We start from the raw sequence: 18,618 nt of genomic DNA, 5'->3' as shown, positions 1-18,618 counted from the left end.
GGATAGGAACGGGGTTGGGAATAGGGGGAGAGTTGTGACGTATGGCTGGTACCAAAGAAAGATGCTGATGACTGGCGGTTCTGTGTGGATTTTATTTTCAGGGCAGTGAACGATGTGGCACAAAAAAACAAGGCCGATAAAATATGATGGCAGTCAGAACAGATTTTCAACAGCATTTAATTAATCTCACTATTTCACATTAAAAAACAAGACGATCACAAAAAACAAGAACGAGGATCAAATGTGATAGCGGTCAGAACAGATTTTCAACTGAATTTTCTTAACCTTACTGGGATCACTGTCCTTTTTTTGGACAATAAAGATTCAGATTGTAACTCATTTAAATTAGATTTCAATTGAGGATTTAAGCCAGGGGTTTCCAACCTTTTTTGGCTTCTGACCCCATTTTGATGTCACAACATTCTAGGGACCCCAGACATTCAAATTCCGGTACATCAGTTGTATCATCAGTGATGTCACATGTATGCTGCCTTTTTCTCAGTCAGAATTCTGACATTCAAATCTGAATGCTGACTTTTTCTCAGATTTCTTTTTTTGACTTTTTTCTAAAAAATCTGACAGTTAACTCAGAATTCTGACTTTTCCCTATAATTCTGACATTAAACTCAGAATTTGAACTTTATTTTCAGAGTTCTGACTTTATTCTCAGAATCCTGACTTAAAGTGATTTAAAAGATTTTCATGTAAGTAAATGTCTGTTAAGTCTATCTATCTGATAGTGAATTAATACAATGGTGATTGAGCCTATGGCCCATTGATATAAGCCTTTGCATTTTCAACATTGCAACATTTATGAACTTGGTGTCTGTGGTGGGTGAGATAACATAATAGACTCACTCTGTAGGTTACTGTAGGGCCCTGACAACTCTTATATTAAGTAGGATAACAAGCTGCTTTTTTCCAGTCTCTGCTAGCATTGCGGGTGGTTACTATGGCCCCTATGGCCGAACAAACTGATTATAATGTTGCATTATGCAACACTGTTTGGATCTCACCTGCAATTACCACTCATCACCATAGGTGTCATTCAAGAGAACAAAACTGAAATGACAAACAAACACAAGTGGCCCGCATCCTCTGCGGTAGTTTCAAACCGTGTGTCGTGTATAAAATAAAAATAAAAATCAGGCAACCCCATTTAAATTAAGGTTGGGAACCATTGATTTAAGCAATTATTCCATGCCCCCAATCAGTCATTGTCCGAGAAATAAAAATCCTCTTCTTCTCCACTTTCAGCCAATCCTCCATCATTGTCTGGGAACATCTGCCATACAACAAAGGTCTCATTTTCTAGTGAAAGGGAAAAGGGAATTGATTGTGTTAAGTCGTTTAATAAAGCAAGTGCAACATGTGCAGAATTCAAACCCTCTTCAGTCATTGTCATTCAATTAATGAAAACCAGTGTCAGATTGCAGAAATGCCTGTAGACAGGACCACATCCAAAACACTGCCACTATAGCCTCAAATTAATGAGCAGTCTCTTCTTCAGGAAACCTACCTGTGTTACCACATCTACTCATTGCTTGTTTCGCAGATGGTGTACATGCGTATTTCTGAAAGAGAAGAACCACAAAATGTACAGTATATAACAAATAGGAAAATTGTTTTGTATTGGTCAATAATCGAATATGTTATTTTCTTTTTAACCGTGCATGCATGTACTTTCTGTTACATTATTATAATTTATAAGAACCTCAAAAATCAACTCTCGTGAGCTAGTACCTTTGCAGGACCAGGTTTGCAGACATTGACCTGACTTTTTTTCATCCTCTTCTGGAGTTGATAGGTGTACTGGTCATCATGGCTCCTTAAAATGAAGAACAAATAAAGGTTCAGTTACCATACTGCACTAATTCCCAAAGTGGGGTACCCCCAAGGGGTACGCGCAGTTAGTACCCCCCCCCCCCCCCCCAACAAAAACAAAAAACAAAACTGTAGTAGCTTTTGGAGATAGAGGGGGTACACAGCAGGAGATTGAATGTTTGAGGGGGTACAGGACTTTTCTGAAGACTTATTTTGAAAAGTGAGATAAGCTTGCATGCAGAAGTTAACTTTGTTCACCTGTTGGGAGAGCCTATCATGCCAGGAGTGATATGAAGACACTGAGGGGTCTTCACTGTGGGGAAGCCTACCAACCTGGGGGTGATGGGTTCCAGGTCCGAAAACGAGACCTGGTCCTTAGGACTGGAAGTTGGGATCTACACAGAGAGACAAAAACAAGGGAAAAGTTGTCATTCATGTTATATTGCATCATAATCACTAGACCAGTAAGACCACTATGTTTTTTTTGCGTGACAAGGAAGGCAAAGGACGGTCATATCAAAGAGTCTGCAACTTGACATCAATGTCATATATCACACTTCTTCTCTAACCTTTATTTATGCAGGGACAGTTAATTGAATATGAACCTGTGTACAGGAAATGCAACATATCCTCCAACTCGACGTTGTATCACTGCATATCACCGCAATACGCCCTGAGCCTGACCCGAATTTGGGCTTGACCACACAATGGCGAGTTGTGAAAACTGACCACACAGCTGTACTTCACTGTCTGAGCATAGCCTTAACTTAGTGAATCGCATTGATGTTCAACAAACTATCACCACATGCAGAGTCTGAAAACAAGTTACTAAAAATACATAATGGGCGATAACTGCCTAACGTTCACAGCATATAATAGTTTGCGCGTAACGTTAGTAATTAATGTAACAACACTACAACTCATGCCCAGATGCATCGATTTCCTCGAGTCTCAAGCGCTACAAAGAAAAAACAGGTCTTTGCTATGTTCAGTCCTAAAATGCATCAATCCTACTAGAATTATACAGAATACAGGAAGCTAGACGTTTTTACCTTCAAAATAAAATCAATGTTGTATTGCTTATTAACAAAAAATCAGAACGCTCGACTCACTATGGGTTAAAATTGACTTTTCGAAGGGAGCAGATATTTTTCCAGTTGATCTGTTCTGTATCTTTCGGATCTCAGACATAAAAAAACATTACATGTGCATTTACTTTATTTAATTGCCATTATTGTGAAGGTTATACCCAGAAGTTTCCATTTTATACTGCCTGACTTGACGCTACTTGGAATTTGCGGTTCTGCACGTGAATCTTCACAAAACCCTGTGTAAACGTTAAATCAAAGGCATGAACGCAACCACATCCAGATACCCTACCTAGCGATGTCCAATACTGGGAAGCAGGATGACCCTCGCGTCCAAAAATGCTCATTAAAAGTGTGTGCTGTGCGAAGCTATGCAGAAATGAAATAAGATCAAAGCCATGAGCGGTTCAATCCAGCAACATGTAGCCTGTTGGCTGACACACACGGAGCAGCTTTGAGCTTCATTTGAAAAAACTGAAACTGCATGATGTTTTTTTTGCTCGCTCATTCACATCGACTATTTATAGTTGATTGCCCCAAAGGCAAGTTGAAAAAGCGACTTTTCTTCTAAAAAACGTTAGGATTAGGGTGTGGGTTAGGTTTAGGGGTACGGACAGCAATGAACTGGTTACGACAGGCGGCTGTTAAGACAGCGGCCCCAGGTTCAAATCCCACACAAGGTTATATTTTCACTAAACTGAGACTGGACTGTTATTTACACGACTGATAGAGGACACTTATCGTTGAAACGTGATTTCAGGTCGTATCCAGTTGGAGGTCAGGCTGAGGAAAAGAGATGACAGCGTATAGATTTAGATGTTTGTGAAAAAGAGCACAGACAGACAGAGAGAGACACACCTGGAATGCCATGCCCTGCATGGATGCACTGCTGAAGACGTCGTCATGGTCTTCTTTGGGCATTACGTCCATAAACTGACGGACCTGCTGCTTTCTTTTCAAGGTTCCCACTCGGGCAGTTATCATGGGAGGACCTGGAAGTAAGTATATAGACAAATAATGTGTAAAAAATCTCAGCAAATCAACGCGCAACTTTCAAAAAGTTACACAGACAAAATAATTCTCTTAACTTAATTAAGTTGAGTGGACCGATATGAAATCACTGGCCCACACCTTTACTCAAATCAACTCTCAATAACTGTCAAACTACATGAATGCCTGCAAATTTGTTTACAGTTTTTCGATGTGCTGTGAGAGCATGTGCAAAATAAATCAGCATTGTTTTTCGGTGGATTGTCCCTTTAAGCAATGACATTACAAAAATATAAAGAATAAGTTACTCTGACAGTTCACATGTTGGTGAAATAGCCCAATCAAATCGTTTTTAGTGCAAGGGAGAAGTGTGCGGTCTTCATTCTTCTTTTTCAAATACAAACCAATGACCTGCACCTTTTCGACTGTGCGCTCTTTACTTCTTTTTTTATAAACATATTTTTAACAATCTTTATATAAAATTGACAAGTGGGCAATCTCGGTTTAAATTTTTGTCCCACTGATGATGTCATAGGCATTTGGGACATCACTGATGATGTCATCAGTGATATCATAAGAGCAAAATCATCTTATGGCATCACTGATGATGTCATTGGCACTGATGTAAACTTAAGGGGCACACACATAGACACACCTTCTGTACACACATGTAAACTTAAGGGCAATAACATTTTGTGAGCAACCCACACACACACCCGCGTGCGCCAATAGAGCAGGCGAGGCCATGCAGCAGCCGGGCTGTGGGCGAGGCCGTGCAGCGGCTGAGCTGCGTATGCGAGCGCTGTGTGTGTGTGTGTGTATATATATATATATATAATGTATGCTGTATAGATATGTGTATATATATATATATGTATATATATAATGTATGCTGCATAGATTTTCTGTGGTCCTCTTTATCATCACTACACCATCATTGACAGTGGTGGTGTAGTTACGAATGTCATACCGAACCGACCTGGATAGCTAGGCTTAGATAGTGAGGTAATATGCAGTTGCGCAGTGGTAGCATGGAGGGGGGTGTTTCCAGGACGCTGGATTACACCGTTAAGCCTTCTTGAGGTGTCGTGGGCCTAACTTAACGAAACATCGGTGAAGGAAGGTGCCCACTTGAAAACCCCAATGACATGCTTCATACTGCTGTTGGCTAGGGTAGGTAACTGGTGATTTGTGTCTTGTTTATTAGTTGTTAGCCTGTTAGCTTGTTTTATTCTGGATTGGGCTTCTAAATGTGTTTTTCCTCGGATTTTGGCACAAAGTAACATCTTGTCCTGTGTATTAATTAATCAAAGTTCCTGGGTTACGGCATGACAATATTTGTTCGGCCCCCGGCAACAATCTGGGTTTCTCATGTGGCCCCCCATGAAAAATAATTGCCCACCCCTGCTCTAAATTAAGGGATCCTCTTTCACCAACTATGTATTTAAACAATGAATGCTTGCTATGCTGATACCACTTATATTGATCATGCACAGCCATCATGTAATTTTACTACAATAATTAGATCCAGGTCATAGTGTTATTAAAGCTTTAACATGGTATGCCATGATCTGATGTCCCCTATACTTGAGTTTGCGATTTCTTTGATAATTAACTTTATAATATTTGCAAACAGATATTAATCACTTATTAAACAGCGCCATGACTCAATGACTGTGTTTACATGGACATCCTGTTTTGATCATATTGGGGATATGGCGTTTAAATGGAACACAGAGAAATCTGGTGATTCATATGTATACACGATAAGTACTAGTATCCCGGACGGTTACTAATTACTGCATGCTATTTCACAGGCGCCTGTGATCTTTACAACACAAACCGGCATCATTATTATCAGTTTCGGGATAATACTGTGACTGCGTTTACATGGACATGAGTATCCCGGTTATTATCGGGGTCGCAATTGTGCACCGCGCCAACCCCCTCTCCGATTATAGGCGTGAGATTCACATTCCAACTTCCAAGACCAATAATAAAACCAAGTACCTGGATCTTTTGTCTTCTCTACATTTTTGGATTTCTTGGTTCTCTTGCGTGCTGTGTTGTGCTCTGTTGTGCGCTGTTTCTGGCACTCTTCCACAGAGCGTGTGCCAACCATCATGGCCACATTTACCCAGTAATTCTTCGCCTCCTTGGGGCAGGATCTCACAGCCCTGGAAATCACAGAAGAGCACACAAGCATGCACAACACACACATACACATTATTGAAATAGTTAAGATACAATACATTACTCTAATTCTGTAAAAAACAATCCTGTGGGAATAATATGAAACGTACTCTTGCAGCTTCAGAAGCTCTGCCTCAGTCCACCTGTCTTCATCTTCCTCTTGTTGAATCACTTTGTTACGGTTCACACTTTTGTGACCCTTGGTTCTTTTCCTGCTGGACTGGATCAACTCAGGCACAGGCTTTGGAGGTGGTAATGTTTCGCTGCATTTGTTTTGTTTGTGCACTTTAGATTTCTGTGCAGCACCACTCTTTGCTGATACAGCGGTTCTCTTCCTCAGCACGCTCCCACTGTCTTCTGAGGAACTTGATGTTGGTGATTCGTCAGGAACCTTCCGGCCCCTTATCCTGTCTGCCCCTTTTTCCTGATTCTTTCTCTCAACGGGGAACTCGTCATCTGACTGTGATGCTTTATCACTAACTGTAGGGGGCTCTGTGGGCGCTGGGACAGTCGGTTTGCTCACCAAGACTCTCACTGAAGAAACGTCATGAAAGTGATTCTGATTTTTTGACCTCAGTGGTGAGCCCTGGTTGGGCTCAACTCCAGACTGAGGAACTGAGCACTGGTTGGGCTCAACTCCAGACTGAGGGACACCGTCTGGATACAAGGTTGTTTCTTTAGCTGGAAACCATAGCTTCGGTTTGCGGTCTGCGTTCTTGACCTTCCTCAGTGGGACAGATTCATTGCTGGGCAAGTCATCCTGCCTGTGGCCTGGAAATACAAAGAGCACTTTGTCAGCATGCACACAACAACTTATCACAGAGAATAGAGGAATGTGCATCTTTACCTATAATATAACCGACTGGAAGACACCTGCGCTAAATGTAACTATTTTGTCAATGATGAAGTTTTTCTTATTAGAGATTTCAACACTGATGTATCTAATAATGATCATGCTTTGTTTAAAATGTTTATTAATTTCTGTCACAGGTTTGACTTGCTCGTGAGGGAGAAATCCACAAACGCTACGGATTAGCCTCCCGAAAATCTGTGTAAACATCGGCGCGGCCTGGGGTCCTTCAGGCTAGAGCGAGGTGCTCGTCGCAGGCGAATGACATGCAGTGCACAGGCCTTCTTGAGGCATCCTCTCTGCCCATGGAACACCATGATGGTACAGCATGGTAGGATTGCCTTCTTTACCAGGGAGGGTCTGGTGAGACGAAGGAGGAGCACGGCCAGGAAAACCACAGGGCCTGAGCCTCCATGCACCGAAGGGTCTTTCAATACTGCGGTGTAGCACTAGCTCTATTGCAGCGGATTGGGTGTGATCAGCCCTTCCGCAGGCAACGTTGCAGACAGAGTAGGGAGGCTGATCCGTAGCGGCTGCTTCCGGGACGCGGGTCGGGGTCTTAATCGGCCTCGGCTGGGTCTACTGGGTGAAGGTGTATGATGTTGAGAGACCCGAAACACCATACGACCCCAGCTAACATCACTGATGACGCGTCCCAGCGCATGCCGAAGTATGTATTTTGAATTGTATTATTCTGGCTCCCCTGGCCAGTGACACTTAGGAATAGACTAGGTGACAACCAAGTATAGTTTGGTGACGAGCTGGAGAGACGGCACCCGGTACGGGATGGGTTTAGCACCCCAGCCTGGCTCTCTCGTGAGGGAGAAATCCACAAACGCTATGGATTAGCCTCCCGAAAATCTGTGTAAACATCGGCGCGGCCTGGGGTCCTTCAGGCTAGAGCGAGGTGCTCGTCGCAGGCGAATGACATGCAGCGCACAGGCCTTCTTGAGGCATCCTCTCTGCCCATGGAACACCATGATGGTACAGCATGGTAGGATTGCCTTCTTTACCAGGGAGGGTCTGGTGAGACCAAGGAGGAGCACGGCCGGGAAAACCACAGGGCCTGAGCCTCCATGCACCGAAGGGTCTTTCAATACTGCGGTGTAGCACTAGCTCTATTGCAGCGGATTGGGTGTGATCAGCCCTTCCGCGGGCAACGTTGCAGACAGAGTAGGGAGGCTGATCCGTAGCGGCTGCTTCCGGGACGCGGGTTGGGGTCTTAATCGGCCTCGGCTGGGTCTACTGGGCGAGGGTGTATGATGTTGAGAGACCCGAAACACCTTACAACCCCAGCTAACATCACTGATGATGCGTCCCAGCGCATGCCGAAGTATGTATTTTGAATTGCATCAGTTGATCAATGAGCCCACCCATATGCAGTACTCATAAAGGTACTATTGATCTCATACTGGCAGAGATGGGCACTTGAGACTTGGTCTCGAGTTGACTCGAGTCCCTGTTTTGATGACTTGCGACTTGACTTGACAAAATCATAAATGACTTGAGACTTACTTGGACTTGGGAGTTAAAGTCAAGTCAAGTTTATTTGTATAGCCCTAATTCACAAGCATGGCTCAGAGGGCTTCACAGAAAATATGCCTAGCTAATTCTAGCTGACACAACAGTAGAAAATTACAGTAGTAATAATAACACATTGAACAATAATATGATGGAGAAATATAGAAAATATAGAAATATAGAATAGATGCTTTAGAATAGTGGGGGAGGAGAGATCAGGAAAGGGAGGAGGTGGGGAGGGTGCAGGGGAGGGAGAGCAGGGGGAATGTGAGAGAGGAAAGAGCAGGAAAGTGATGGGGTGGGGAGGAAATGGGAAATGTTGAGGAGGAGAGGAGGTGGGGAAGGGGGAAAGAGGAGAGTGCAGGAGAAGGGATGGGGGTTAAAGACTTGAGACTTGACTTGAGAGGTGATGACTTGTTTGTGTTCGTTAGTTTAAACATGAAATAATAACGTAACGTTATCAAGTGTCTCTGTCCGGAGTGTAAGCTGGAACGGCATTACAAAACAATCCATTGAGAGGAGCGTGACTGACAGCCAGTCATCCAATCAGGACAATGCCATAAGGAGGAGCATGACTGAGTCATCCAATGACAAATAGTAATTCAGTCATGCTCCTCTTTATGGCATTGTCCTGATTGGATGGCTAGCTGTCAATCAGGCTCCTCTCACTGGATTGCACATGGCTGAGATATTCTGCAAACAGGCAGACGGGACAGGGGCGGAATCTAACAAAGTGTGATGTTGTAGTTTGGCTGTCAGTGTTTGATTGATTAACAGTGATTGAGAGGAAATATTTTTTTATATTAATATGTTTTGATTGAGAAGTCTGGCTGTCAGTATTTCACTGCTTAAAGGGATAGTTCGGTTTGTTTGAAGTTGGATCCTATCAGCTAGTCACATACACTAACGTAATTAGGTACAGTGTTCTGGACGCTGAGCGCAGTGTCTAACGAGATCCGGCACCCAGAGGAGCAGCCTCGCGCAGCCTCACCAGCTTTTTCTCTCTCAGTACTGGGGGTCAACAACTAAAACTATAACTGTAATTTAGCCACCTAAAACAACGCCCACCTAAACAAATCGATATCCGTGTACATGCACGCTCTATTTTGACAATTTTCAGCGCTTTACTTTTCCGCAAAACAGCAGTTTCATTTGGCACTGCTTTTTCTCCAAACCGTACAACTACCGTGTTCCTCCGCTAAAAGCGAGGTCAGAGCCGCAGCACTCGATTACTCCGCAGTTATGGGTAGGCTATTTTATTTCTCCCGGTTTGAAGACACAACAAATAGAATACACGGACGAAAATATGAGTGATTTTGATAGCGAGGATGATATGCCATTCACCTTGGTGACAAGAGGATACAATTATGAACCAGAGAGAATACAGAAGAGGAACTTTTGCAGAGAGTGAACAGGCAGAGAGATGCGCCTGCTGTCTAAATGCCTGGGTGCCCTGGCTGCAAACCTTATTCACCATTCCCAGGATAAATTGTGGAAAACGACCCAGACCAGAGAGGCCAGGTGTTGTCTCTAAAGTAAGTCAGTGTTTTATCTCTCTTCTTCCTGTTTTGTAAACCGCGGCTCTGTGCTGGCTTTAGCGGAGGAATACGGTGGTTGTACAGCTGGGAGAAAAAGCAGTGCCGAATGAAACTGCTGTTTTGCGGAAAAGTAAATCGCTGAAAATTGTCAAAATAGAGCGTGCATGTACACAGATATCGATTTGTTTAGGTGGGAGTTGTTTTAGGTGGCTAAATTACGTTTTAGTTGTTGACCCCCAGTACTGAGAGAGAAAAAGCTGGTGAGGCTGCGCGAGGCTGCTCCTCTGGGTGCCGGATCTCGTTAGACACTGCGCTCAGCGTCTAGAACACTGTACCTAATTACGTTAGTGTATGTGACTAGCTGATAGGACCCAACTTCAAACAAACCGAACTATCCCTTTAAAACTGATGGGGAGGATTTTTCTTTCATTATCATGAAGAGATAAATACGTTTTAATTGATTTATTTGATTACATTGTAGTCTGGCTGTCAATATTTCACTGTTTAAAACTGATGTGGAGGATATTTTTTAAACTGAGAAGCAATTAAGAAATAAATAAGCGTTCATAAAGTTATTTGACTTTGGTTTGATCAGATTTATTTAACTGAATATCAATGATTAATACAAATTCAATTCACTGTCATACTTTTTGAACAGGTTAGATACTGTAAATTGGCCAATAATATCACTATTAAACAGGTATTAATAGCATGTCTTTTTTCTTTATAAAACAAGGTAAGACTGCAGTATCTTGGGCGTGGGGGAAAAAAGTGCCTTGACTTGGCTTAACTAAGGACTCGACTTGACTTGACAAAACCTGTGACTTGACTTGCCCAAAACAAAATGACTTGGGACTTGCTTGAGACTTGGACCAAATGACTTGGGACTTACTTGAGACTTTGAACGAAGTGACTTGGTCCCATGTCTGCATTCTGGTGTCTGACCGTTCTAAAATATCGCAAAGTGGGGTAGTCAATTTTGGTTTGAGTGACCACTATGATTTTCTGTTCAAGGAAAGTTTTTAATCAGCATAATACAATACAAATCAGGTCTACTAAGAATGATAGGAAAGAGCATTTTGTGAGATATTGACAGAAAATGGATTGGCCTTCAGTGCTGTTAACTGAGGATAGTATTTCCATAACTGCAGTCATGGCGCATCATCTCCAGAGTCTCCACCCTAGGAATTGAGCGCGCGTAGCGCACAAGATTCCTAATGTCTTAAATGGCTCGTGCTGTGCTGACCATTGAAAGTTTATTTTTAACAAACGAAAACCACAATGGGAACAAGTCCTGGATTTCACGGTGTATCAATTCCTCAACTATTTTAATACTGGTGTGTGGGGTTTATCTGTTCATTGTGTATTTTTTTACATCTGTCACAAATAAATACATTCATACCTTTGCGACAGGGCAGGAACACCCTGGCAGGTTGTTGAGATGGTCTTGTGGAGGCTTGTGTAGTGACCTGCTTGGAGACGTAGAAATAACCCATTATTGGGAACAAATGTACAAACTTTGCACTATGGACAAAACAAGTTTATTTTTGTATTTGTACCAAAAATGACTGAAGAGCTTAAAAAGAAGAAGAAATAACCCATCGTCAGTGTTCAAAAGAGTACATTCGGGATTATTGTGTAACCCATATGGGCATGTCATTAGATGCTTACAGGCTCACTAAACTCGCTGATGGTGGCATTGTAAGACTCGTAAATGTGGACATCCATATCTGCACCCAGGATGACCCTTCCTCCTCTCCAATACTCCAGAGGTGGCTTAATCACCCGACCACTTCGGGACACTCTTGTGCCAAGCACATCACAGGAGCGGGAAGGAAGACAGGAAGCAGCTGGAGATGAGGAAAGAAGCGTATAATTGAAAGGATTTTTTTTAATTTACTTATATAATAACTAATTATTCCAACAGCATTGGCTTCCAATTCATAATTTAGCCACTGCACTTATAGGGCTGCACGATAACAAACTGTACGTATTCACAAATTGGCACCGATCGGCACATCTCTCCTCCCATCGTCCTCGGCCATCCCCCAGAACAACAGGTGGTAACATTATTGAGATTAAACCTATTCGCAATGTTGGGCATCTCAAATCTAATAGCAACATAAAGTGCATACAATTCGGATTAATATCAGATCACTCGCTAACAAAGCTCTTTTGATTAATGATTTAATTAAAGAACATATTGAAATAATGGGATTGACTTTTGGCTTTGCTCAGTTGGTTCATGAACAGACACATTCTACTGGTAATACGCTTGATCTTGTCCGTGGTATTAACGTTTCAGATGTATTAGGCCATGTTCACATTACAGGCAAATCCGATTCGCTGCTAAAGTCATTAATCATCATAATCTTGATTGGTTTCCCAAATCTGATTTGGGAGTGTGCCCGCACTGCCACAAATCTGATTTGGGCAAGTGTTCAAGTCGGATCTGTGTGTCCAGATACAATGAGCCAATGAGCCAACATACAATGTTTCTGGCAGTGTTTGCATGTCTGCTCTCTGCTCTTCAAGTCCCCGCCCCCTGCAAAATACACTCTCAAATCTGATTTGGGTGATCAGCTCGTCCACACTGAAGTCACATCAGTCGAAAGCAGATTGGAAACTACCTCCATATGTGGTTTGGGACAAGTGACAAAAATCAGACTTGGAGCGTCCAGACTCAATCATTAATAGGTCACTAAAGTTCACAAATCGGATTTGGCCTCCTAGTCTGAACATGGCCTTAGTTCTGCCGTATCCACCAGCATTATCTGATCATTATCTCTCATTAAATTTCAAATTGTTCTACCCTCTGCATTCAACTCCGGTTGATACTTACAGCATCCGCCGTATTGATACTTCCACAACTACAGTACTTACTTTTGTTATTATTATTTTCTGATTTGCCCACCCATTTTCTCCCAATTGTACTTGGCCAATTTCCCCCTGCTCCCCCGGGCGGCGGGCGCTGCTCCACCCTCTGCCGATCTGGGGAGAGCCATAGACTAGCACCATGCTTCCTCCGACACATGCACAGTTGCCAGCTGCTTCTTTTCACCTGACAGCGTGGAGCCTCACCGGCAGGACGTAGCATATGGGAGGATCACACTATTCCCACCAGTTCCCTTCTGCCCAGACAGACCAGAGGAGGTGCTAGTGCAGCAACCAGGACACATACCCTCATATCCAGCTTCCCACCCATAGACACAGCCAATCGTGCATGTATGGACGCCCGACCAAGCAGGAGCTAACATGGAGGCATGAACCTGCGACACTCGTGTTAGGTCGCCGCCGCCGCCAAGTAAATCTACTTTTATACACTTTTATTGGAAAGTGTACTGAGAAAGATGTGTGATTTTGGACTCAAAATAAAACTTTGATTGATTGATATGCCAAAAAGATCATATTGCGATTATATTGACAGATATTGCGACTGTGATATGCGATACGATTTTAGTGGGAATGATAATTTTTGTATTTCATTTTCACACACACACAAAATTTATTTGATTTTTACTGCAGGAGTCTATACCAAACAAGCATGTTCGCTTACATCTGGGGAATATGATTTGTAGGTCGGGGCATCCCTGTACCAAAATGCTTCATTTAATGGTATGTTGTGACACATTTTACTGTTATCATAATTGCAGGCTTCTGCGATTTGGATATTGCACTTGGCTATATTGCAATTTCGATTTGATTAATTGTGCAGCCCCTACTGCACAACCTGCAAATGGAAGTGTCAACGGCAACGCACATGTTCTGTGGCAGTAAATCCCTTAGTTATTTGAACCAAGTCTTCAAATAAGAGTGATGCAGCCATGGCTGAACGATGGTTTGCTTATTGTAGCAAACTATTTATATGATATATATTATCCTAGCGTGATATCACACTGATTTGTCAACTCGTTAACCTCCATTCAACTTAGTGGAGTGGGCTGATTCAAAGGTCTGGATCCAGGCAAATATTATCCTGTCTTCAATATAAAACCCATACTGCCCCAGTAGTGGGCAATATTCTATAAACTCAATGAGAGGGGTAGGAGTAAGAAGACACATACAGTCTACCATGCACTGCATATCTTGCACTGTCCCTTTGCACGGTTTGAGGTCCTGTTGTCCTTGCACTGTGTCAGTATGAACTGAAACACTTATTTGTCCAATATTTCCAATACACTACAAATTCCTGTACATTTAGTGTACTAGGCTACTACTGTAAGTGATTCCAGCTGAGTTTGTCCTGCCTGTACTTACACGTCTTTAAAGGCTTTTGCTGATGGCGTTTCACAGAGAGGGTGGTGGCAGGTTTCTCACACACTGGCTGGGCCTTTGTGCTTCTCCCTTCACTGTTCTTCCCAGCTTCCATGCTGGAGTTACAACATCAAAGATTTAGTGCTTCAGAAAACGCCATTTGCTTATTGGTGACAAGCAACACACAAAGTATTTGTACATAATATGGTTTTCAATTTACCACTCAATAGCTATTCCATCTCAGACATAAACTTGGCAGATAAAATATTTAACATGTTTAGGAAAAACATTGTTGAAATAACATCATCATGGCTGCAGCCCCATCACTTTACGCTACGTTCACACAGACACCTACGCCTTGCCTCAACCCACGCCTACGCCTGCAGACCTTGAGCTGGGCGTGAACCGATCACACCGCACGCCTTTGCACGCTGAACCTGGAGCCGAGTCACAAGCGCCTCTCCTCTCTCCCGGCTGTATTTTTTCACGTGTGGTCCCGAATTATCATGGGTAGGTAAAATAAATCTGATATATGATGCTGGATATGTATAACCAGGTCTGACTATAGTCGGACTTTTTAGAGAGGTAATCTTGCAAGAATATGTGCTGGCACAACAACATTGTCCATCTTGCTTCTTCGGTCGCTATTCTCTCTCTTGAAGATTTGTTTACCGACGAGGAGAAAGCCCCACGTGATAGCCACCCATCAATCTCTCTCTCTCTCTCTGCTCAACACTGTTGTAGTAACTCCATTTTATTTTGAAATTCAGTTGACTTTGCCATTTCACGCGCCTAGTCGGCTTGAAAATAGAACTCAAGCCTAAACGATAAAATCGGCAAGGCACAGGCGAGGCGTGGGTACACGCAGGGTTCACGCTCAGGCGCCCGGTGTACACAGCCTCGTTGACTAAAACGGACGCCTATTTAAAAGCGTGGGTAAAGGCAAGGCATAGGCAAGGCTTGGGTGGTCGGTGTGAACTAAGCCTTAGATAGCCATGAATGGACGGAAATTAAAAATCTTACTCTCTTGACTTCGACAGAAACTTCTCGTAATACATCTTCCAGTTTCGTGGGAAACCATAAACAAACTTATCCAAAAGCCAACTTGGCAACTTATCTGCAAAAGAACAAAGACAAAAGACAGAAAGGAAGACATTAGTCCATATCATATTTAACATGAGTAAGCTTGCTGTCTTGCAGTCTTGAATTTGTAGAATATATTCCTCGGTTTACCGGAGGCATTTTTCATGTCCATCTTGCCAACCAATTTGTAAACGCTACCAGTGACCGTCTTCAGCTCATAAGTCGACACCCTCTGCACAATGATGTTACTGTGCCAAAATGTATCGTTGTCCCTAGGTGGAAAAGACAAGTAAAAAAAACAGCAGTTTTCAAATGAATCAAATCAAACATAAAGACGATAAAAAAATCTTGCATTAGACTTTTGAGCATACTGTATCAGAGAACAGCAGCTAGGTAGTTGTAAGCAGTTTGAAAACTAGCGCTAGCTTTCCTATTAAAAATAAACATCTAATTCTTCCAATTCCTTGTATTCCCTGTGGAAACTTCTCAGACCTTCACAAAAGGGTAACTCCTAAGGTTATGGTACAGTTTCCAAATGTGCTTACCCGCGGATTCCTTCAACATAGAGCCCCTTAGCGCTAGAGCCCAGGAACCACTTTTTGAGATGAATGGCCACCTGCCAAACAGGAAAATAAACACAACTCACAATGGAAGGCTGAACAAAATCACAAAGCCTTAATCATATTAATTCTCAACTGAGGCTCTACTCACCGTAGCAGAGAAGCACGTTTGGTCCAACACGGCCTCACGTTTTTTTGTGAGGGAGATCGTTGGTGGCGAAATAAAGAAAAGCGGTTCCTTTAGCAGAGCATGTACTGATTCCACAGCAGTGTCGTCCATCTCGCCCGCATCTACAGTTGTGGAGGACGGGGTGTCTTGGCACAGATAGGTATGATCTACGGGGGGGGGGGGTTGGTGTATTAAAATAAGGGGGGTTCGGCCAGTAGAGCTTTTCTGCATGCCATCCCCTCTCTCTGCCCTGTCTCTCTTTACTGAACCGGTCCAATAAAGAAGAACTGCTCAAAGAAATAGCATCTTCAAAAAACAAACAAAAAAACAAGGGTGATGCGACTTCAGAAACAAGGCAAGAGGATCCGCAGCACATGGGAAAACCAAAACTTATGCTGCACATTGCTTTGCTGGATTGTAATCGTAAACCACCACCATTATTTTGTATTATTACACAATGCAGATGTACGCTCTCACACTCACCCCGATTCCTCACTGTCCTTGTGCTATTGCTGACTTTGTGAACCTGTTGCTGCTGTCTCTTCCCCTCAAGCCTCTTCTTCATGGCAGCAAACATTTTGGTAGGGGTCATTGGAGGAAGTTTAGCCAGAGAGACCCAACACCCTGTGCAAAAGGCAAGACCACATACGCCAGTGAGGTAACAGGGCTGAACAATATTGACACAAAATCTAATTGTGATCACTTGCCAGAATATTGCAATTGTGATTCATCTCAGAAACTTCATGAAACAAAGATTGAAATCTATTTCCTCCGATTTGGAAATTGCAGAAGATCATGTGATTATGTTTTTCTTCTTCTTTCAATTAATTGTTCAGCCATTGTACAGAGTGAAGTGAGCGAGCAAATAAAGAATGGGTGGAGGTGTTGGTGGGTGAGTAGGAGGAGAGAAATAGTTTCAAGAACAACAAATCAGCAGCAAACACTTGCTGAATGAAGGCAGTCTCACGTTTCATTAAGACAGAGGTCTGCGGTGAGTCATGTTGCAAGACAGGATGCCGCTTCACCATGGGTGGTGGTATGCCATCGTTGGGACCATTCTCTGGTCGGTTGTCAGTGGCATCCAGCCCATACGGGTTCATCTTTGATTGGTTAGCAGGGAAAACAGGAACCACGCTGGTGTCGTTCTGAGTCTCATACTCATGGAAGGAAGTGGAGGTTGGCCCTTCTTGTGGTGGACAGATGTGACCTATGAAACCATAAGTATAATCATTTAACAGGAAGACAAGATATAATGGAATTTTGACTCCACATTTCAAAGTGCTTCACTTATAGATTCTCAGAATCTGAATTACTTTTATGGCCACATTATGCAAGATTACATTACATACGAGGAATTTGTCTTAGTGTAAGTATGCAGCGTAGCGGTTATATTAATATTCAGAGATAAAAGAAAATCTAAAAGACAAAATCACAACATTGTGATGTGCAGTCCAATAATATACAATACATACACGGATAGGAGTGTACTGTTAGGTAGGCCTTAAATATATGAAATATGAATTTACTGTGAATATGAATTTACAAATTTTACAGTACAAGTTAAATACGCATTATTAGGAATTTTAATTTCTCACCTCCATTGCGGAGCTCCCTTGTCCTGCTGCTGACCTTGTAAAACTCTTGCTGCTCGCACTTTCTCTTCCTCTCCCTCTCCTTCATGCAAGCAAATATCTTGGCCGGGGACATCAGAGGCTGTCTGTCGAGAGAAACACATGACTCCCCAAATGCAAAGTCATCTTTTGTGGACACCTTTACTGGAGTTCTGTTGGGCATCTTAAAGACATCCTTGTCGCTGATAAGAGGTGGTCTCTGGCTTTGCTTTGTATTGCCAACAGTGAGGGGATGGGACTGCGTTGTTGGCTCCGAGACAGGTGTCTTTGTCGGTGTGTATCCATTTCTTGACTTAAAATAAGTTCCTATGTCTTTCATAGGATCTTTTTCCCGCAGAGGTATGCTGCTTACGTCAGGGAACCAGTCTCTTTCTCCGTTTCCCCTCCCCTTACTGGGTGATTTAAATTCAGCACCATGTTGCTCCCTAACTCTAAAGAGCATGCCCTCCTCTGTTTGGTTCGTCTCCTTCACTCTGTGGGCTCTGGATTTCATTTGAGCAAACAGCTTGGCAGGAGATTCAAGCTGTGCCTTGGTGTCCTGCAGTTGGTGGTAAGGTGATCCCACGCCTTTCAAGATGGGAAAAAAGCCTGGATCGCCACAAACCACAGAGCCATCATCCATCACGGTGGACTCCGCACTGAGGCCAGTTAGTGCATCTCGAGTTGTCGAATTTAATCTACCGCTCTCATGTGGGGTATAAATCCGGTTTGCCTTCAGCTGCCATAGTAGGTCTTTCCCTAAAGTGACTGCCTTATGGTTCATTTTTAAAGGTAACGTTACAGCGTCTCTGTCTGGTGCTCTTTGGCTGCTTTGGGCAGATTCGTTATATTTCGATCGGGGGAACATAGCACCCTACTTTTATCAAGTTAATGTACACGAGGCTAGCAATAAAGTAAAACAAACTTAACGTTACTGT

At 42.9% G+C, this 18,618-nt stretch overlaps 1 protein-coding gene across 1 annotated transcript; it reads right to left on the bottom strand.

The window, feature by feature from the left end:
• Positions 1 to 137: 137 nt before the first annotated feature.
• On the bottom strand, positions 138 to 17,864 carry mis18bp1 (MIS18 binding protein 1; the record flags this gene model as incomplete). Its single annotated transcript, XM_083632982.1, has 17 exons — positions 138 to 1,311; positions 1,520 to 1,574; positions 1,744 to 1,828; positions 2,083 to 2,219; positions 3,771 to 3,904; positions 5,913 to 6,079; positions 6,206 to 6,866; positions 11,407 to 11,473; positions 11,676 to 11,854; positions 14,262 to 14,374; positions 15,282 to 15,375; positions 15,492 to 15,613; positions 15,887 to 15,957; positions 16,053 to 16,237; positions 16,554 to 16,694; positions 17,038 to 17,277; positions 17,666 to 17,864. The coding sequence occupies 17 exons, from the start codon at positions 17,862 to 17,864 to the stop codon at positions 1,211 to 1,213; spliced, it is 2,751 nt and encodes a 916-aa protein (XP_083489108.1). The 3' UTR covers positions 138 to 1,210.
• Positions 17,865 to 18,618: the final 754 nt, after the last annotated feature.

This window comes from Poromitra crassiceps (genome assembly GCF_964638095.1).
Source record: "Poromitra crassiceps genome assembly, chromosome: 3".
In the NCBI taxonomy this organism is placed as follows: Eukaryota; Metazoa; Chordata; class Actinopteri; order Beryciformes; family Melamphaidae; genus Poromitra; species Poromitra crassiceps.
This window is presented reverse-complemented; position numbering and strand designations above follow the sequence as displayed.